Here is a 17,939-nt window from a genome sequence, read left to right as displayed (position 1 = left end):
ACGGAGTCTCGCTCTGTCACCCAGGCTGGAGCGCAGTGGCTGGATCTCAGCTCACTGCAAGCTCCGCCTCCCGGGTTCACGCCATTCTCCTGCCTCAGCCTCCCGAGTAGCTGGGACTACAGGCACCCGCCACCGCGCCTGACTAGTTTTTTGTATTTTTAGTAGAGACGGGGTTTCACCGTGTTAGCCAGGATGGTCTCGATCTCCTGACCTCGTGATCCGCCCGTCTCGGCCTCCCAAAGTGCTGGGATTACAGGCTTGAGCCACCGCGCCCGGCCTCCATTCTTTTTTCTTTGCTTCTGTTGGGATATTTTCGGCTGACCTGTTTTCACTTCACTTCGCTTACCCTTTTTCTGTTTCTAATGTGTCATTAACCCATTTATGCCTGAGGTTGCAGTTTTCTGAATTACAAAATCAGACCTTGGTGATGACCTTAAGCAGTAGGATATAAATAACTCCCACACGCTTAACGTTCTGATAATGGCACAATAGGCATAAATGGATTTTGAACTCATTTACTGAGTTTTGAATTTATGTTATATTTTCCATTTCTAGAATTTCCATTTTATTAAAAAAATTAAAAAATAGATTCTAATTCTCTGGGTGAATTATCCATCTTTTCTATTACTTTCCCTCTCTTTTTTGAACAGCTACTCGGGAGGCTGAGGCAGGAGAATGGCGTGAACCTAGGAGGTGGAGCTTGCAGTGAGCTGAGATCATGCCACTGCACTCCAGTCTGGGAGACACAGCGAGACTCCGTCTCAAAAAAAAAAAAAAAAAAAAAAAAAAAAAGAATTGTAGTGCTTCTAGATTATTCTATATTCCTCCAGAGAGGGTTTACGTTGTCCTTTGCTAGGCAGTTAGAAGGTATGTGGGGATGCAGTCCTAATCCTTGCACTGAAGTTTGTTATGGCTCAGGGTGTGCTCTGATCATAGGGTAGAGGTCCTCAGAGTTTTCTACTGGGAGCCTTGTGTGTTCAGTTGGGCAAACCTCTTTCTTGGCTCAGAAGCCTAATTTTGTCTTCTCAGTGCAGCAACACTTCCCCCTCTTCAATAAAAAAAAAAATTCCCTCTACTTCTCAGAGGATTTCTGCTTAGGCTTTTTGCTTCCTGCCTTTTATATCTTTTTTTTTTTGAGACAGAGTCTTGCTCTGTCGCCCCGGCTGGAGTGCAGTGGCATGATCTCCACTCACTGCAAGCTCCGCCTCCTGGATTCACACCTTTCTCCTGCCTCAGCCTCCAGAGTAGATGGGACTACAGGTGCCCGCCACCACGTCCGGCTAATTTTTTGTATTTTTATTAGAGCCAGGGTTTCACCATGTTAGCCAGGATGGTCTCGATCTCCTGACCTCGTGATCCGCCTGCCTCGGCCTCTCGAAGTGCTGGGATTACAGGCATGAGCCACCGCGCCCGGCCTTTATCTTTTATATCTCTGAAATTCAGCAACTGTCTCAAAGGGAAAAGTGGCCATGTGTTTATAGCCCCTGAAGTCTCCAGCCTCTTGAAGCCACCCAATGCCCTGCCTCTTGCCTGTGCCCATAATCAGCAATTCCCCCAGGGAAAAAGCAGCCACAGAAGCTCAAACTACCTTTCTGCAGTTCTCTCCTCTCCAGAATCTTGGCCCTTTTGGTCTTTGCTGCCTCAGCAATATTTCCAATAGCTTAAGAAAACCCATGGTTTTTATTGTTTTCAGTGGAAGTGTTTGTGTTCAGCAGGCTACTGTATCCTGAGCTGAGTTGTAAAGATTGCAGTAGGATGAGGAAGATTGGTTGGGGAAGTTGTTCAGTGGGGTCAGCTCATGATCAGAGGTGTAGGTGCTGGACTGAGTGCCTTGTATGCCAGCCCAATACTGAGGCTCAATTGTGCAGGCACTGCAAGCATGTAGGCTTCTGAAGAGGGTCAGGTGGGAGAGAACAAGCATGAGGTTGGGCAGAGGGGAAAGGTCGGTGTGAGAAGTTGCACAGAGGGTAGAGTAAAAGGGCTGGTGGTGCCAAGATGTGGGGGAGGGTGGGCAGTGGTGGGGCTGCCCCTAGGGACAGCCCAAGAGTTTGGTGGTCGTGGCACTTGGTTGGGGCTTGAGGCAGAGTGTCCAGGGAAGGGGAGTTTAGGCTGGGGAGTAGGAGCTGGGATGGATGGCTCATAGGTAAAACAGGCTAAGGTTGGAATGGGGGAGGTTTAGAGAAAGTCCTGAAGGAATGTGAGAAGAGGGGAGGGGCCAGGCTGGGGGACAGATGGGAGAAGAGAATAGGAAGCAAGAGAGATAGGGAGAGAAGGACAGCGAGCTGTCAGACAGGCAGTACTATTATGCAGCAGTTGGTTGCTTGGGATTGGATTTTGAGAGTACTCTGCAGTTTTGGATGCCTTCAGGCGCCTCAGAGGGTAAGGGCTGGCCAAGACATGGCTTGCAGGTCCCAGGGTGCCTTAGGAGGTGGCATGAGAGAGGGTTAAACAAATTGGGCATTGCAGTCATTCTGGGCCAAAATGAAATCAACTATAGCAAAATTAAGAACAAACCATCTCCTGAACCCAAGACTGATGGAGACACCAATGGCCTCAGCCTGCAATCTCCCTTCCCAAGGGAATGACCTTTGAATTGGGCCTTGAGGGAGATTCAGAGCTGCCCAGCCGAGGAAGGAAGGGTGTCCTGGAGGCCTGGCCTGCTCTGAGGCACTGAATAGTGAAATGCCTGTTCTGTCCAGGGTGGGAAGGTAGCAGGTGGGTGTGAGGTTAGAGGCACAGGAGGGTAGTCTGGGCAGCGAATGTGGCCATGACGTGAGGAGCCTGGGTGCTATTCTGAGGGTGCCAAGGAGTCACAGGTTTTTTTTTTTTTTTTGAGATGGAATCTTACTCTGTTGCCCAGGCTGGAGTGCAATGGCGTGACCTTGGCTCACTGCAACCTCTGCCTCCTGGGTTCAAGTGATTCTCTTTCCTCAACCTCCTGAGTAGCTTGGATTACAGGCACGTGCCAGCATACCTGGCTAATTTTTGTATTTTTAGTAGAGACAGGGTTTCACCATGTTGGCCAGGCTGGTCTTGAACTCCTGACCTTGGGTGATCTGCCCACCTCAGCCTCCCAAAATGCTGGGATTATAGGTGCGAGCCACTGCACCTGGCCCAGTGATGGATTTTAAGCAGCAGTAAGTCCTGCCTGCGTGGGTATTTAGAAAGACAACTTGGTGTCTGCGGGGAGGAGGTAGTGGGTGCAGGGGTGGCCCCGTTGTCCTGGGCACATGATAAGGGTGGTGGCAGAGGAGGAGGATTAAGGTCGAGGTTGAAGAACAAACCATCAGGACTTGGTGACAACTCAGTCTTGGGGTGGGGGAGGAGTGGGGGGCTCAGGGTTGGGCCTGGGCTCAGCTGGTGGCACATGAAAGAGGGAGGATGACTGAGGAGGAGCATTCTGAAGGGCAGGCATGGACAGGGCCTGGCTGTAGGGGAAGGAGCAAGGAGTGGGCGTCCACCCTGAAGAAGAGCAGGTGCTGAGGTGCTCTTCTTTGTTCTTCACCATCTGTCCTCTGCCTACTTCCAGAAGGTTCCTGGAGAGTGATGAGGACTGAAACTCTAAAGTTTACCAGGCCCCCTGGCCTCAGCACTCCAGAGTGGCTGTCCTGGGGGCCAGGGCCTCCCGGGCTGGAGAGAGCGTCCAGACCCAGAGAATGGGGCACTGGAGCCCTGGCCCCCTAGGGTGGGTGTGTGGCGTGTGTGGGGGGGTGGTCTTACCCTGGGTGAGGACTCAGACTGCCCTCAGCAGCTTTGAATTGCCTTCCAGAACATTCTTGAAGGCCTTCCCACTGATGGGGGAGACACAAGAACGTGAGCGAGTCCTCACACACTTCTCCCGCCGGTACTGCCAGTGCAACCCTGATGACTGCACTTCGGAAGGTATGGCCCCCACCCACTCTGCCCAACCCTCCCCACCCACTCAGCCAGGCCCTGGCCCCTCCCACCCTGGTCCACCTGGCACTTTGGTCCTGTTGTCAGGCCCAGATGGTTTGTCCTCTCTGGCATGCAGTAGGTGCTCAATGAATGCTAATTGAATAAGCTATGGCACACGGTCTGCCTGCTGAGCAAAGCGCAGTCTTGCCTGTTCTCCTCCCCACTGCCTGGAAGTCCCTCCAGCCTCGGGATTCAGCTCTGTGGCTCTCCCTTCTCTGTGGTCCCTGTCATGGTGCTAACTGTGGGTGTGGTGGCTGTCCTGGTGTGGTGGGGGTCTAGGTTGGGGTCCTCTTAGGGACAGGACTTGCCCAATAGATGGGCCCACATCTCAGGAACTGGGGGACGAGGCTCATCATTGGGAGAGACATAGGTCAATGCAGGGGCAGGGCTGGGGTCTCAGAGCCATTCCTAGGTCTGAGGTTCAAGGTGAATTTGGCCACAGGAGGCAGAAGTCCGGGCCAGAGTGGGTCCAGGGTGGTCAGACTCCTGGGGCAGGCAAGTGACTTGGGCCCTGCAATGGGGGCAGACCAGGAGCATCATGCAGGCCCTGGGCCCTGAGGTGAGTTTGGCAGGCGGCTGGCCTCACTCTGCATCCAAGGTCTCCTGATGGGTTCCGTCGGGAGACGGGGTGGGAAGAGGTGGGATCCTCGCACTGAGAGTGCCACGTCTCTGACTCAGATGGGATCCACACACTCACCTGTGCCCTGATGCTGCTCAACACGGACCTGCACGGCCACGTGAGTTGGGGAGGTGGAGGTGGGGGTGTCACATGTTCTCTCAGGGACCCACCTTGTGTTGATCCCAGTCCCTTCTTGAGACCTCTCACTCAGTGGCCAGGCTTCCTTTTGAAGGCCCAGGGGTTGGGCAGCTTGGCTTCTAGATTTGGCCCCGCCCTAGTTTCATCCACCTGTGATCTGCCTGAGTCCCCACCCCCAAGTATGCCAGTGAGAGCAGCTGGGTCATGGGAATTTAAGATGAGCCACAAATATGTGCCCCTTGTCCATGCTAAGAGATCATGTGCCCTTTCTGCCCCTGTCCCACAAGTCTGAATGCAGCTGCATTGAAATACCATGCCCAGGGCAACCCCTCCCAACCCCCCAGCCCCGACCAGGCCAAGCAGTGAACACCCAGGCTGTGAGACTGTGTCTGGTCCAGGCCCCAGGCTGTCTCAGCGCTTCTCATGACTCAATAACTCCTTCTTCTTTCCTCTGTCTGCTCCGGAACCCCTCTCTGGGCTCTCTTGCCCTCGCAGGTGGTAAGTGTAGCTAGTGGTGTGCATGCCCTGTGTGCTGAGGCCCCCATCACCATGTCGCCCTTCTGTGTCCCCCATCACCATCTGGCTCCACCCAATCACTGCCCCATCATTGTTCACCCAGGGTTGTCACAGTCCCCTGCTAGGTAGAGAATGTCTCAGTGACTCATGGGGACAACAGGTCAGTGAGTTAACCAGGAAATCTAGGGGATTTGGGGGTGAAAGAAAGAGCTGGGATAGACCCAACTTCAGAGTCCACTCTTGCCTCCACGTGGTAGCTGTGTGACCCTGGGCAAGCACTGGCCCTCTCTGAGCCTCAGGTTTCACATCCAGGAGGTGGGAATAATGATCTCCCTGCAGTGTCATGGGCAGGACTGAGGGATGTAATATACATGGCACCAAGGGGCAGGGTCTGGCGCCTAGTAGGGATTTTATGATGTAGAATTTTGTTACATAAAAAGAACAATAGTAGTCCTCATTACTGTGAAAACTGAGCCAAGGGCAAGCTGGAAGACCCAGCCTGCAGGCCCCTGGAAGGCGAGATTGTGAAGGCCCAGCCTGCTGGCAGCCTGAGCTCATGGGTGCACTGGGGCACCTGGCCTGGGAGGGCTAGAACCTCGGTGCCTGTGTCAGGAAGAGCAAATATGTGACAGCTTTTGCCAAGTCCACCTGGGTCTGCAACCTGAGTGTGGAACAAGAGAGAAGACGCATTCCACATGAATGTCACTGAGCGCCAAAGCCCATGAGCCTGCTGCTGTTCCCCCAGACTGTGCCCTTTGTTTATTGACAGAGAGCAGGTGTTGCTAGCCTGCTTTAAAAGGAGCACTCAACAGGCCCCTCACTCCCTGTCCCCACCCCTGGCTGGGCCTGTGGTCAATCTCAGGGCTGTCTCTGCTGGGCCAAGCCCTGGTTACCCCTCCCTATGGCTAAGAGCTGCTAAGAAGGGCGGCAGCCACTGTGTAGTGAACCCTGGGCCAAGAGCACCCCGGAGCTTGGTGGGCCTTAGCTGGCGTGGTCCCACATTGATGCCACAGCTGAGGAGAAATGTCAAGACTTCGTAGATTAGAAGTGGACTGGGGAGACCGTTCATGTTTGCAGCAGACAGACACTGAGGCTTTCTTCTCTCTCTTTTTTTTTTTTTTTGAGACGGAGTCTCACTCTGTCACCCAGGCTGGAGTGCAGTGGCGCGATCTCAGCTCACTGCAAGCTCCACCTCCCGGGTTCAACACATTCTCCTGCCTCAGCCTCCTGAGTAGCTGGGACTACAGGCACCTGCCACCACGCCTGGCTAAGTTTTTGTATTTTTAGTAGAGACGTCTCTCTCTTTGCATGGTCCTGCTCAGAGATTAGGAGCGTGGGCTCCGAGGCTGTGTTCTCTGTTGCTCCACATGAAGGCTGTGTGGCCTGAGGCAAGTTATTTACTTCACTACACATCAGTTTCCCCATGATAAAGTGCCAGTGTATAAAGAATATGAAGTAAAGCTCATGGGCAAGGCCTGGCAGTTGCAGTTACTGGGAGTTCTTCAGAGCACCTGACGCTTTGCACTTTTCCCCTTGCCTCCTCCCCTCCCCCTGTCACTAATCAAGTAGGGACTGAGGCCTGGTGGGTTGTGGGGATCTCGAGAACAGGGGCCCTGCTAGTGCCCACAGAAAGAGTTCTGGTCAGAGCAGGAGGCAGTAAAGGGGTATCAGGCTATAGGCATGCCCCTGAGATGAGTGCAGTCTGGTTGAGGAACTGGGGAGGCTTTGTGTAGGAGGCATGCTGGGACCCTTGAGGTTGGAGGCTCAACAACAACCCTGTCTTCTGAGCACCTTCTGTATTCCATGAACAAGACAGGAAAGGGAGCCCCACCTGTTACAGGAAGTGGACAACACAGAAGTGAACAAGCGATTACAAGTTGTACTGGCTCTGTGAAGGGCATACACAGGAAGGCATGATGGGGTCCGGACTGGGGGTCAGGGAAAGACTGCAAGGTTTGGGCAGAGACCTGGATCAGTGGAAGCCGACCCATGGAAAGATCTGGGACTGTGCATTTCAGGCAATGGGGCCAGCAGGGCTGGTTTTCGTCTTGTGGCTGTTGGGAATAGCACTGCTGTGAACATTCGTGCACAAGCTTTTGTTTGAACACCTGTTTTCAGTTCTTTGGGGTTTCTACCTCGGATTGGACTTGCTGGTTCATCTATCTGGTTGTTCTGTGTTTAATTTTTTGAGGAGCTGCAGAACTGTTTCCTTAGAGGTGTTTGTGTATGTCCAGATGGGAGATGATGGTAGCATGCATAGAAGGGACTGACGAGGGAGACCTTTCAGGACTGAGTCTCACAGGACTTGCTGATGGGGTTGGTCAGTGAAAGAGAGGAGCAAGGGTGGCTTTGGCATCTGGCTAGCTGGGGGTGCCATTTCCTGAGATGGGGAAGAAACTTCTGTGTGGGGGTGGTGGTGAGTGGGAGAGGTGGACTTGAGTCCCACTTTTGAACTGTGTTTGAGATGCCTCTGGACATCAGTGAGAGGAGGCCAAGGAGGCGGTGACATGGATGAGTCTGGGCCCGGTGCAGACACATGGGCTGGACAGAGATGGGGGTGGGGTAGAATTCAAAGCTATGGGAATGGCTGATTGCCATGTCCCTGCAGAGAGAACACACTGATGGCCAAGTCCTGGGGCTCAGCGTTGTGTAGAGGCAAGGCTGAGGAGTGGGAGAGACTGCAGCGCATCCAGGGAGGTCGGCGGAAACCCACGAGTGTGTAGCATCTCTGAAGCCCAGACAATACAGCATTTCGAGGAGAAGGGAGTGAGTGACCAACTGTAGAAAAGGCTGCCATGAGGTCAAGTAAGGTGATGGCACGAGAGTGACCATTGGGATTGGAGCGGTCATGGATGGGATGGTCAAGGTCATTGGAGGCCTTTATAAGAGCACCTTAGGTGGAGTGGAGAGGACAGATGCCAGGTTGAAGTGGGCGAGATGAGCTCAGGAGGTTAGGGTGTGGTGGCCACAGACAGCTCTTAAGATGTTTGGCCTTGCGTGGGGTACTGATAGGAGCCAGCAGTCAAGTCTGATGTTAAAACAGCCCAACCTTGTGCGTGTGCCACCAGGATCAACCCAGCAGACAAGACGCCGCCACTGCAGGAGAGAGAAGGGACAGTGGAAGCTTCCCTCGAGATAAGAAGCAGAGCACAGGTGGGGAGTGGCCTTAAATGGGAGTGGGGAATGTTGACCCATCTCCCATGTTCATAAGAAAGCGAGGCAGAAAGTGGAGGTGCTGCAGTAGGCTTGGTAGCTCTGGCGATGAGGAGATGAGGGGCTTCTGACAGCTTCTACTTCTACCACGAAGCATGAGATGAGGTCCTGAGCTGAGAGTGAAGATGGGACGGGGGCTGACCAGTCAGGATGGGTTTAGTTAAGGTCACAGAAATGTAACACCACTAGCTTTAAAAATGGCAGCTACTTACAGTTTGAAAAGTGTAGAGTCAGGCAGGGTCCAGGGTGGATTAGATTCAGCCTTGCCTCCAGTTAAGAGGTGATCTAATTTCTTGTCATTTTCTTCTGACAGTGATGTCAGCCTCATCCCAAGCCTGGCTTCCCCTACGCAGGCCCGATAGATGCAGCAATTCCAGATCTCACAGCCGCACTTCTCTGCTTGCTGGTGAGAGTTGGTATCTGAAGTGTCTTCTTAGGAGCTGCAGTCAGGAGGGCTTCTACCACAGAAGCTCCCAGAAAGTGGCTGTAAAATACCATTGGCCCCAAATGGGGCATATGCCATTTTCTGAACTGGTCTCTTTGGCCCAGGGAATACCATGGGACAACTGGAAAAAGCCTAGGTTACCCAAATCAATCTCTGTGGCAAGAGGAATGAGGTGATCCAGGGCCTAGCCCAGGGCTAGAAGGTGGGGTCATTCTTCCCCACCCACACCTCATTGCTGATACCTAATGGGAAAGGGGTTTTGGAGAGAGTGAGCCACAGTGTCTACTACAGGGACTTTGAGGCTTTTAATGGAAAGGAAAAGTGTGCCATGCTCATGGAGGATGGAGAGCAAACACAGGAACTGTGGCAGTGTCAGGAGTCTCCATGCCCATGTGGCTGTGGTCATAGATGTAAAATAGGACCAGCATAGCTGTGTGTCCTGCCAGTGTATTTGGTTGGACTTGGATACAGGTACAGTATAGGAAATCAGATGGGTTTAGTCAGTGCTGGGCTTTTTCTAGGCAAATATGACAGAAGCAGAAAGGGGCAAGAGAGATGTTTGCAGGGAAGTGGTTACCAATGGGGCCTGGAATCTAAACTGGATACAAAAGAAAGTGAGGACCTTTGGATCTTGTATTAGTCCATTTTCACACTGCTGTAAAGAACATCCTTGAGACTGGGTAATTTGTAAAGGAAAGAGACTTCATTGACTCACAGTTCCACATGGCTGGGGAGGCCTCAGGAAACTTACAATCATGGCGGAAGGGGAAGCAGACATCTTCTTCATGAGGCGGTAGGAGAGAGAAGAATGTAGGAGGAACTTCCAAACACTTATAAAACCATCAGATCTCCTGAGAACTCACTCACTATCACGAGAACAGCATGGGGGAAACCACCCCCATGATCCAATCACCTTCCTCCCTTGACATATGGGGATTACAGTTCAAGATGAGATTTGGGTGGGGACACAGGGCCAAACTGTATCAGATCTCAACAGAGGATCAAAGGGTTGTTGGAGTGAGGGTTTTAAAGAATGGGGGAGGTGGAAGAGCAGGAGATGGGGGTCAGGAGTTGTATTTGAAATGGGGATTTTGGAGATGATGCCAGTGCTGGTGATGATGGGTGATGACGGGTCAGCAAATGAGTCTAGGATGCACTGCGTGGGGAATGTCAGGGAATGGTGATTTGCAAGCTCCAGCCATGAGAAGATGGCAATGTGGGTTAGAATTGGAGATGGAGACCAGGAGAGAAATTCCAGGGGCATTTTTGTTGCACAGCCTATGGCATTGGTGAGTGGACTGAAGGCTGGGGTAAGGGAGGGAGAACCACCAGGGTTGAGGCAAACAGAGAGGGAGGGGTAGGTGGGAGAAGTCATTCCAGGAGAGCTCAAGCTGAAACAAAGTTTAGTTGTTTTTCAGGAATAGCTTAATTTCTCTCCAACCTTGTGTTGCTTGAAGAGTGGCAACAGTGGGAGTTTCTGGCAAGGTGCGTTGGGGCTGGATGGTGGAGGGCTGGAGGAACAGGCCAGGGTTTGGATGCTATCCTGAGGTCTGCAGGGGTCTGCCCATTCTCAGATGGTGACAGAGCCTCACACAATAACCTTAAGGGAATACCAAGTATAATTAAGGTTTAGCCTAGATTTGCAAATAGTGGCAAGGGTTTTTCTGCCCATAGGACCTTTGGTCAGCCCCTCCCCTCCTCCTGAAGGATGACTTCTGTTTGGCCCACCTCATCCTGCTTCTGGAATGAGCCTTAAAGACAGGCTAGCATTGTTCTGGCCTCAGGGCTGTGCATGGAAGTCAGACTTGTGGGAAAAGGCCTGGCTCCTCTGGGGCAAAGGCAGTGACACAGTTTTACTACCTGGACGATGGCCTGGGCATCACCCTGTACCCATCCAGCCTCTATGCTGGGCAAGGAGATGAGTTTGAGGAGATGGTTGCCCTGGCCCTAGAGTGCCAGGGTCCAGGCCTTGGGATGGGGCGGTGGTTGTACCCGCTGTGACTTTCCTCTGCTCGGAGACAGAGGCTGTGGGAAGAAGTCCAAGGGCTCAGGAAAGACTGGGAAGCCCTGTAGATCCAAATGGGGTGGGAGGGAGGGGTGGAACTGGGAATTCAGAGGCCCCAAATCATGGACGTCCCTTGGGCTTTCAGATGATCTGGGTGCATGTCTTTTTGCCTGACTGTCATTATAAGTATTATATTTTAAAGCAGATAACTTACCCAGTATAATTTCACTTCTTTGCATGAGTCTTGTTTTTTGGTCCTGAGAGAGATCAATTCTAGTGAATGTTTCATGTGGACTTGAAAAGAATATATTCTGTGGTTGTTGGTTATAATGTTCTATATGTGCCAATAAGGTGCCTATATGTGTTGTAAAAATCATGTATGTTCTTACTGATTTATTTTCTTGTTATGAAACTTACCATTTTAACTATTTTAAGCTTACAATTTAGTGGCACTAAGTACATTCATAATGGCACGCAATCGTCACTACTGTCTAGTTTCTGAACATCTTCATCACACCAGAAGGAACCCCATACCCATTAGTAGTCATACCCCATTTCCTCCTCCACCTGGCCCCTGGCTAATGCTAATTTGCTTTCTGTCTCTGTGAATTTGCCTATTGTAGATGTTTCATATGAGTAGGATCACACAATATGTGGCCTGTTGTGACTGGCGTCTTTCATTTAGCATGTTTTCAAGGTTCATTCATGTCGTAGCATGTATTGGTAGTTCATTCTTCATGGCTTAATAATATTCCATTGTATGGATATGTCACATTTTGTTTATCTGTTCATCTCTTGATGGATATTTGGGTTGTTTCCATCTTTCGGTGATTGTGAATAGTACTGCTGTGAACATTCGTGTACAAGTTTTTGTCTGAATATCTGTTTTCGTATTTTAGGGATATATACCTAGGATAGACTTGCTGGGTCATGGGATAATTCTACATTTAACTTTTTGAGGAAGTGCCCAACTGTTTTCCATAGTGGCTGAACCATTTTACATTTCTACCACCAACGTGCCGGGGTGTTCTAATTTCTTTACATCCTCACCAACCCTTTTCTTTCTTTCTTTCTTTAAAAAAAAAAAAAAAAGATAGCCATCCTAGTGGATGTGAAGTGGTATCTCATTGTGGTTTGGATTTGTGTTTCCCTAATGATTACTTATGTTGAGCATTTTTTTCATGCACTTTTTGGCCATTTGTATATTTTCTTTGGAGAAATGTCTATTCAGGTCCTTCATTCGTTTTAAAATTAGGTTGTTTGTCTTTTGTTGTTGTATTCTTAGAGTTCTTTATATATCCTAGACACTAGACCCTTGGTAGATACTTGATTTACAAATATTTTTTTCTCACTCTGTGGGTTGCTTTTCATCTCTTGATAGTGTTTTTTGTTGTTGTTGTTTTGTTTTGTTTTGTTTTCCTTTTGAGACAGGGTCTCTCTGTCACCCAGGCTGAAGTGTAGTGGTGTGATCCTGGCTCACTGCAGCCTCAACCTCCTGGGCTCAAGCACCTCAGCTTCCTGAGTAGCTGGGACCACAGGCATGTGCCACCATGCCCAGCTAATTTTCGTTTTCTTTCTTTCTTTTTCTTTCTTTCTTTCTTTCTTTCTTTCTTTCTTTCTTTCTCTTTCCCTCCCTCCCTCCCTCCCTCCCTCCCTCCCTCCCTTCCTTCCTTCCTTCCTACCTTCCTTCCTTCCTCTCTTTCTTTTATTGTTTTTAGAGACAAGGTCTCCCTATGTTGCCCAGGTTGGTCTCCAACTCCTGGGTTCAAGTGATCCTCCCACCTTGGCTTCCCAAAGTGCTGGGATTACAGGTGTGAGCCATCACACCTGGCCTTGCTTTTTTTTTTTTTTTTTTTAAGTTATTGATTCAATCTCTTGTTATAGGTCTATTCAGATTTTCTATTTCTTCTTGAGCCAGTTTTAGTAGCTTGTGTATTTCTAAGAATTTGTCCATTTCATCTAGATTATCTAATTTTTTTGACATAGAATTCTTGCCAATTTTTTGTCGGCTTGTTCTTTCTGTTACTAAGAGAACAGTGTTAAAATTTCCAGCCAAGATTGTGAATATGTCTTCTTTTGGTTCTGTCAATTTTTGTCTTGTATATTTTGAAGCTATACTACTAGATATATACACATTTAGGATGATCATATCTTCTGGCAGATTGACCCTTTTATCACTATGAACATGTCCTTCTTTATGTCTAGTAATGCTTCTTGCCTTCAAATCTATTTTGTCAGATGTTAGTGTAGCTATACTGGAGTTCTTTTGTTAGTGTTTATGTGTTACATCCTTTTCTGACTTTTTCTTTCAAAGATTTCTGTTCTTTTATATTTAAGGCATGTCTCTTATATCATATACTTAAAAATAAAATCCAGTAATAATGTTAATTTGAACATTCAATGAATTATGATATATTTGAGTTTAAGTATATCAAGTGACTATTTGTTTTCTCTTTGACTCCACTGTTCTGTTTATTTTCTTCTTTTGCCTGCTTTTGGGTTAAGCATTTTTTAGAATTCCATTTTCCTGCTCTGTTAGCTTGTTAGTTGTGCATTCTTTCGGAATTCCTTTTATGGTTGGCAATTTGCATTCTCGACTTATAAAGTACTTGTACCACTTCCTGGGCAGTGAAATACCTTGAAACACTTTAGTTCCATTTACTGCTCTCTTAACTTATATACTCCTGTTGTCATGCTTTTAACTATTATATCTCTCTATATTTTATTCCCTGGAAAACTTTATTGTTGCTGTACATAGTCAATTTTCATTTAGCATTACCAATTCTTTTTGTTATTTCATTCATTTCTGCTTCTTCATATTTCCATCTGGGATGATTTTTCTTCTTTTAGTATTTTCTTTCTTAATTTCAACTTTTTTGTTGAAGTGTGACTGGGTGCTTCCCAAGACCCTTGTTCTTGGTGGACCCTGAACTCCAATCTCGTTTCTCCAGTCCTAAGAGGCCACTCAGCCGCTCAGCCCCTGGCTGCTCTTTCTGGGGTCACCTCTCCACACTCCCCTGCAGGATCCTCACCCTTGAAGCCTTCACTGCTTTTGTAAAGCCTCCAATGCTGCTGGGAAGTTTCACTCACAAGAAGATAGTCTGATATTGCTCAGATTAGAAATCTTGCCTTGTTATTGATTTTGCGCTCCTGACCAATGGCTGGGGAATGTTCAGTTTGTGTGGAACTCAACGACAGTCTTATCAACATTGCCCTCATAATCTATTACAAATGTACATACACGGCTATATATTTATGTACACACACACGTATATATGTAAAACTGTACACAGAAACATACAAAACACACTTGTATCAAGGCATACATAGGACCTTTTCTCCTGAATGATTTGGAAAAGCATAGAAAGTTCTTGCTTGTCAGCTACTTATAAAGACTTACATCATTGTTTTCTGAATGATTTCTATGGTGTGTGAATGTCCTATATGATGCTAATAGAGTGTCTTTGCTAAAATAGTGCCAAGGTCAGTAAACTTGGGAAATGACATGGGATCCTCTCCTTGGAGACACCAGCACATATGAGCGTGGTAAAGACTCTGAAACATGTAGATAAACTTGTTCCATTATGAAATCTCTTTTTGAGAGAATAACCATTTCCATCTCCTGGGATACCAGAGTTCTGTAGGTAAACCTTGGAAAACACTGCTTTAGAGCAAACCCTAATCCACAAAATCCTACAGTGATAAGTATCTGCTATTCAAGAGTCTTCATCCTTACAAAGATGAAGTCCTGTTTGTGTTTTCTCAGACATGGGGACTCCAAGGAGAGTCTGGAAGTATATTAGGTGTTGGGTTTGCAGGGTTTGAGCCCCTCTGCTACTCATCGGTTAAAACAAGAAGCAGAACTTGGGGATTTAGTCATTTCCAGCTCTTTGCCTGTTTCTACCTCCGAGTGTGAAACCATCTGCTTGGGTTCTCTTTGTTCCAGCTCAGCTCAGCTCAGCATGGGGCACTCATGTGTGTCCGTGGCAATTGATTTTTGACTCCCATAAACTTTCCCTCACTTCACCTATGTCTTGGAAGCTTTGCTGCCCCTCTGTGCAGGTGAGAGGGTGAGACAGTTGTGGCAGAATATGCGGAGCTTCTCTTCAGAAGCCAAGAGGCCGGGGTTCAAGTCCTGGTGCTGAGTGACCTTGGGATAGTTAACCGTGGAGTAGCGGTGAGAGCACGGGCTTTGGTTTCAGACACACTTGGGCCTTTCACTTCCTTGCCGTGTGATCATGGGCATGCCACTTCACTTTCCTGTACTTCAGTTTCCTTACCTGTCAAATGGGGATAATAAAAACAGGCACCTCACCTTCTCCTTGGGGTGAGAAAGAAATAAGATGATGCATGTCAAGCACAATACCTGGAACACAGTAGGCACCTGGCAAATGTCAGCTCTTACAACTCTTCATCCAGCCCGACTCCTTCACCTGGGCTGCAGAAGAAGCCCAACCTCTCAAGATGCTTGAGAACCAAGCACAGTTCTGACTGTGAGAAACAGTTTTGTAAACTCTTGGAGACAATAGAAAATTCATGCAATTTAATTTTCATTATTGCCCTTAACGCTGCCTCATCCCTCTGGCTGGGCAGGGCAGGGTGTGTGGGGAACACACCAGACTCCTTCCCTACTCTTAGGCAGAACCATTTCTCCATTACAGAACATTGGCAAGAAGATGTCCTGTCAACAATTCATTGCCAACTTGGACCAGCTGAATGATGGCCAAGACTTTGCCAAAGACCTGCTGAAGGTATTATCTGCTGAGAGTCCCCATCCCACTAGCTGCGCCCTGTGTGGATAGAGAGGAGAGAGGTCTCTGCCCCCTGAAATCCTGGCATTCCAGGCCCTTAACACAGGGTGCAGGGCCATGATGACAAAGTTAGAAACCACCGAGCTCAACATTTGGCTGTTCTGTGTTCCCTAAGTTAGGCAGAGGGGAAGGCTTTGTGAGATTTGTTTTTAGTACTCCATTATCACCATTACTGTCACAGTAATAATCAACACTGCTACCAATTGTTACAGCTGCCACCCACCACAACCGTCACCACTACCTTCACCACAAACATCATTATTGTCACCACAAGGAAAAGCCCCCCCTTTCCTTCAACATCACCAGGAATTAAGAGAATCCAGTTTTCTTTTGAACCTGAAGTGAAGGGTGGAACTCTAGCCTTTCTAGTCTGGTCATTTCTGAACTGAGGAAAAGGAGCAGGTTTTTGGTGGGTTGGTGATGGGCTCATTTTTATTATTTATGTATTTTTGAGACAAGATCTCATTCTGTTACCCACACTGGAGTGCAGTGATGCAATCAAGGCTCACTGAAGCCTCAAACTTTTGGCCTTGAAGGATTCTCCCACCTCAGCCTCCCAAGTAGCTGGGACTATAGGTGCATGCCACTGTGCCTGGCGATTTATATATATATATATATATATTTTTTTTTTTTTTTTGTAGAGCCTGGGGGTCTCACTATGTTGCCCAGGCTGATCTCAAGCTCCTGGGCTCAAGCAGTCCTCACACCTCAGCCTTGCAAAGTGCTGAAATTACAGGCATAAGCCACCACACCCAGCCAGCTTCATTTTTAAATAGTGGGTTTGAAGAATCTGATTAATACTACAGGGGTAGTTGAATAATGAGTTGGAGTCTCCATCCAACCCCAATGTTCCATAGAACATTGTCTCCATCACTCTTCTTACTATATTATATTCTTCACCATTGAGAAGCATTTGTTAAGAACATATTTGTGAATCAAACAATCCCAGTCCCACTATCCACCTATCCATTTCTCCCCATCTACTCATTCACCTATCTACCCACTTCTGCACCCATCCACTCATCCTCCCATGCATCCACCCAGCCACTCAATCATTCACCTACCCATATACCCACCCATTCACCCACCACCCGTATATATATCCCCAAACCTCCCCTTCCCACTCCCCACATAGCAGACACTCACCATTCACCTTTCACCCACACAGACACCCTGTACTCTTCAAACACTCCCTCGTCTACTCACCTCGACAAACATCTCCACATCTACTCGCCCATCCCCCTACCTCCTATTCCCCACCCATTCACTTACTCACCAACCCACCCACCCATTCATCCTCAAATCTATCCACCCAATCATTTACTCAACCATCCACCCAACACCCTGACATTCATTTGCTCACGCATATCCTCATGCATACACCCTTAAATCTTCCTCATGTACCCTCTATCCACCCACCCATCTTCTATTCATTCACCCATCCACCTGCCTATTTCCCCACCCATCCTTCCATCTTCCACCTGTCCATTTCCCCATCCATCCATTCACTCACCCATCCTCCCATTCATCCTCCCATCCATTCATCTACCCTGTTGAGCACTTGCTGTATGTCAAGTTCTGGATTATGCACTGGAGATTCAGTAGTGAACAAATGGACAGCCTCTGACCTTGTGAAGCTTACAGTCTCCTACGGGAGATTGACATTAAGTGATCACATAATTAAATACCACCCATCCATACATCCACCCACCCACTCACTTACCCATCTAACAAATAAGTATGAATCAAACATCCACTTTGCCCTATTGGCTGAAAAGGTGATCTCTCACTGTGCCCACGTTATTGGTGGTAGATGGGGTTTCTTTGACTCTTCACCTGAATTCCCCCCTCTCTCTTTTCCCTCTCCCAGACCCTTTACAACTCCATCAAGAATGAAAAGCTGGAATGGGCCATGTGAGTAGTGCCTACGGGCACAGGTATGGGGAGCCTGCCTTCCTGGGAGGGGGAGTGTGGGGGTGCAGGTCCGTCATTCTGACCACTCTCCATGGTGCTGATCCCTCCCAATCCAGGGCCCGACACCTGTGTCTAGCTGGCTCACACCTGGTGTTGAATTCCTCTTTGGATTCATCTTCTGTATTGAGAAAAAGAGTGCAATGTTTGCATTGTTATGGAATAGGTTGAACTGTGACTTTAGTTCTATGATGTCCACAGCTGGTTTTCTATATGGGGATAGTGTTCCAGTTCCCATTGATGACTGCTCCTTTCCCTTTGGGAAGTAGGCAGACAGGAGGCATG

General features: G+C 48.5%; 1 protein-coding gene across 2 annotated transcripts in view; it reads left to right on the top strand.

The window, feature by feature from the left end:
• Window positions 1-17,939, top strand: part of PSD2 (pleckstrin and Sec7 domain containing 2) — a 49,883-nt gene that overhangs the window by 22,924 nt on the left and 9,020 nt on the right. For both annotated transcript variants that reach the window (XM_033181030.1, XM_033181031.1), the window contains exons 7-10: window positions 3,770-3,882; window positions 4,615-4,673; window positions 15,534-15,623; window positions 17,554-17,597. In XM_033181030.1, the coding sequence (XP_033036921.1) occupies window positions 3,770-3,882; window positions 4,615-4,673; window positions 15,534-15,623; window positions 17,554-17,597 (306 nt within the window). The remainder of the gene's footprint in view (window positions 1-3,769; window positions 3,883-4,614; window positions 4,674-15,533; window positions 15,624-17,553; window positions 17,598-17,939) is intronic.

The sequence above is a fragment of the Trachypithecus francoisi genome, unplaced genomic scaffold, assembly GCF_009764315.1.
Source record: "Trachypithecus francoisi isolate TF-2019V2 unplaced genomic scaffold, Tfra_2.0 Lachesis_group2, whole genome shotgun sequence".
In the NCBI taxonomy this organism is placed as follows: Eukaryota; Metazoa; Chordata; class Mammalia; order Primates; family Cercopithecidae; genus Trachypithecus; species Trachypithecus francoisi.
Note: the sequence above shows the minus strand (reverse complement) of the source record. Positions and strands in the feature narration are given on the sequence as shown.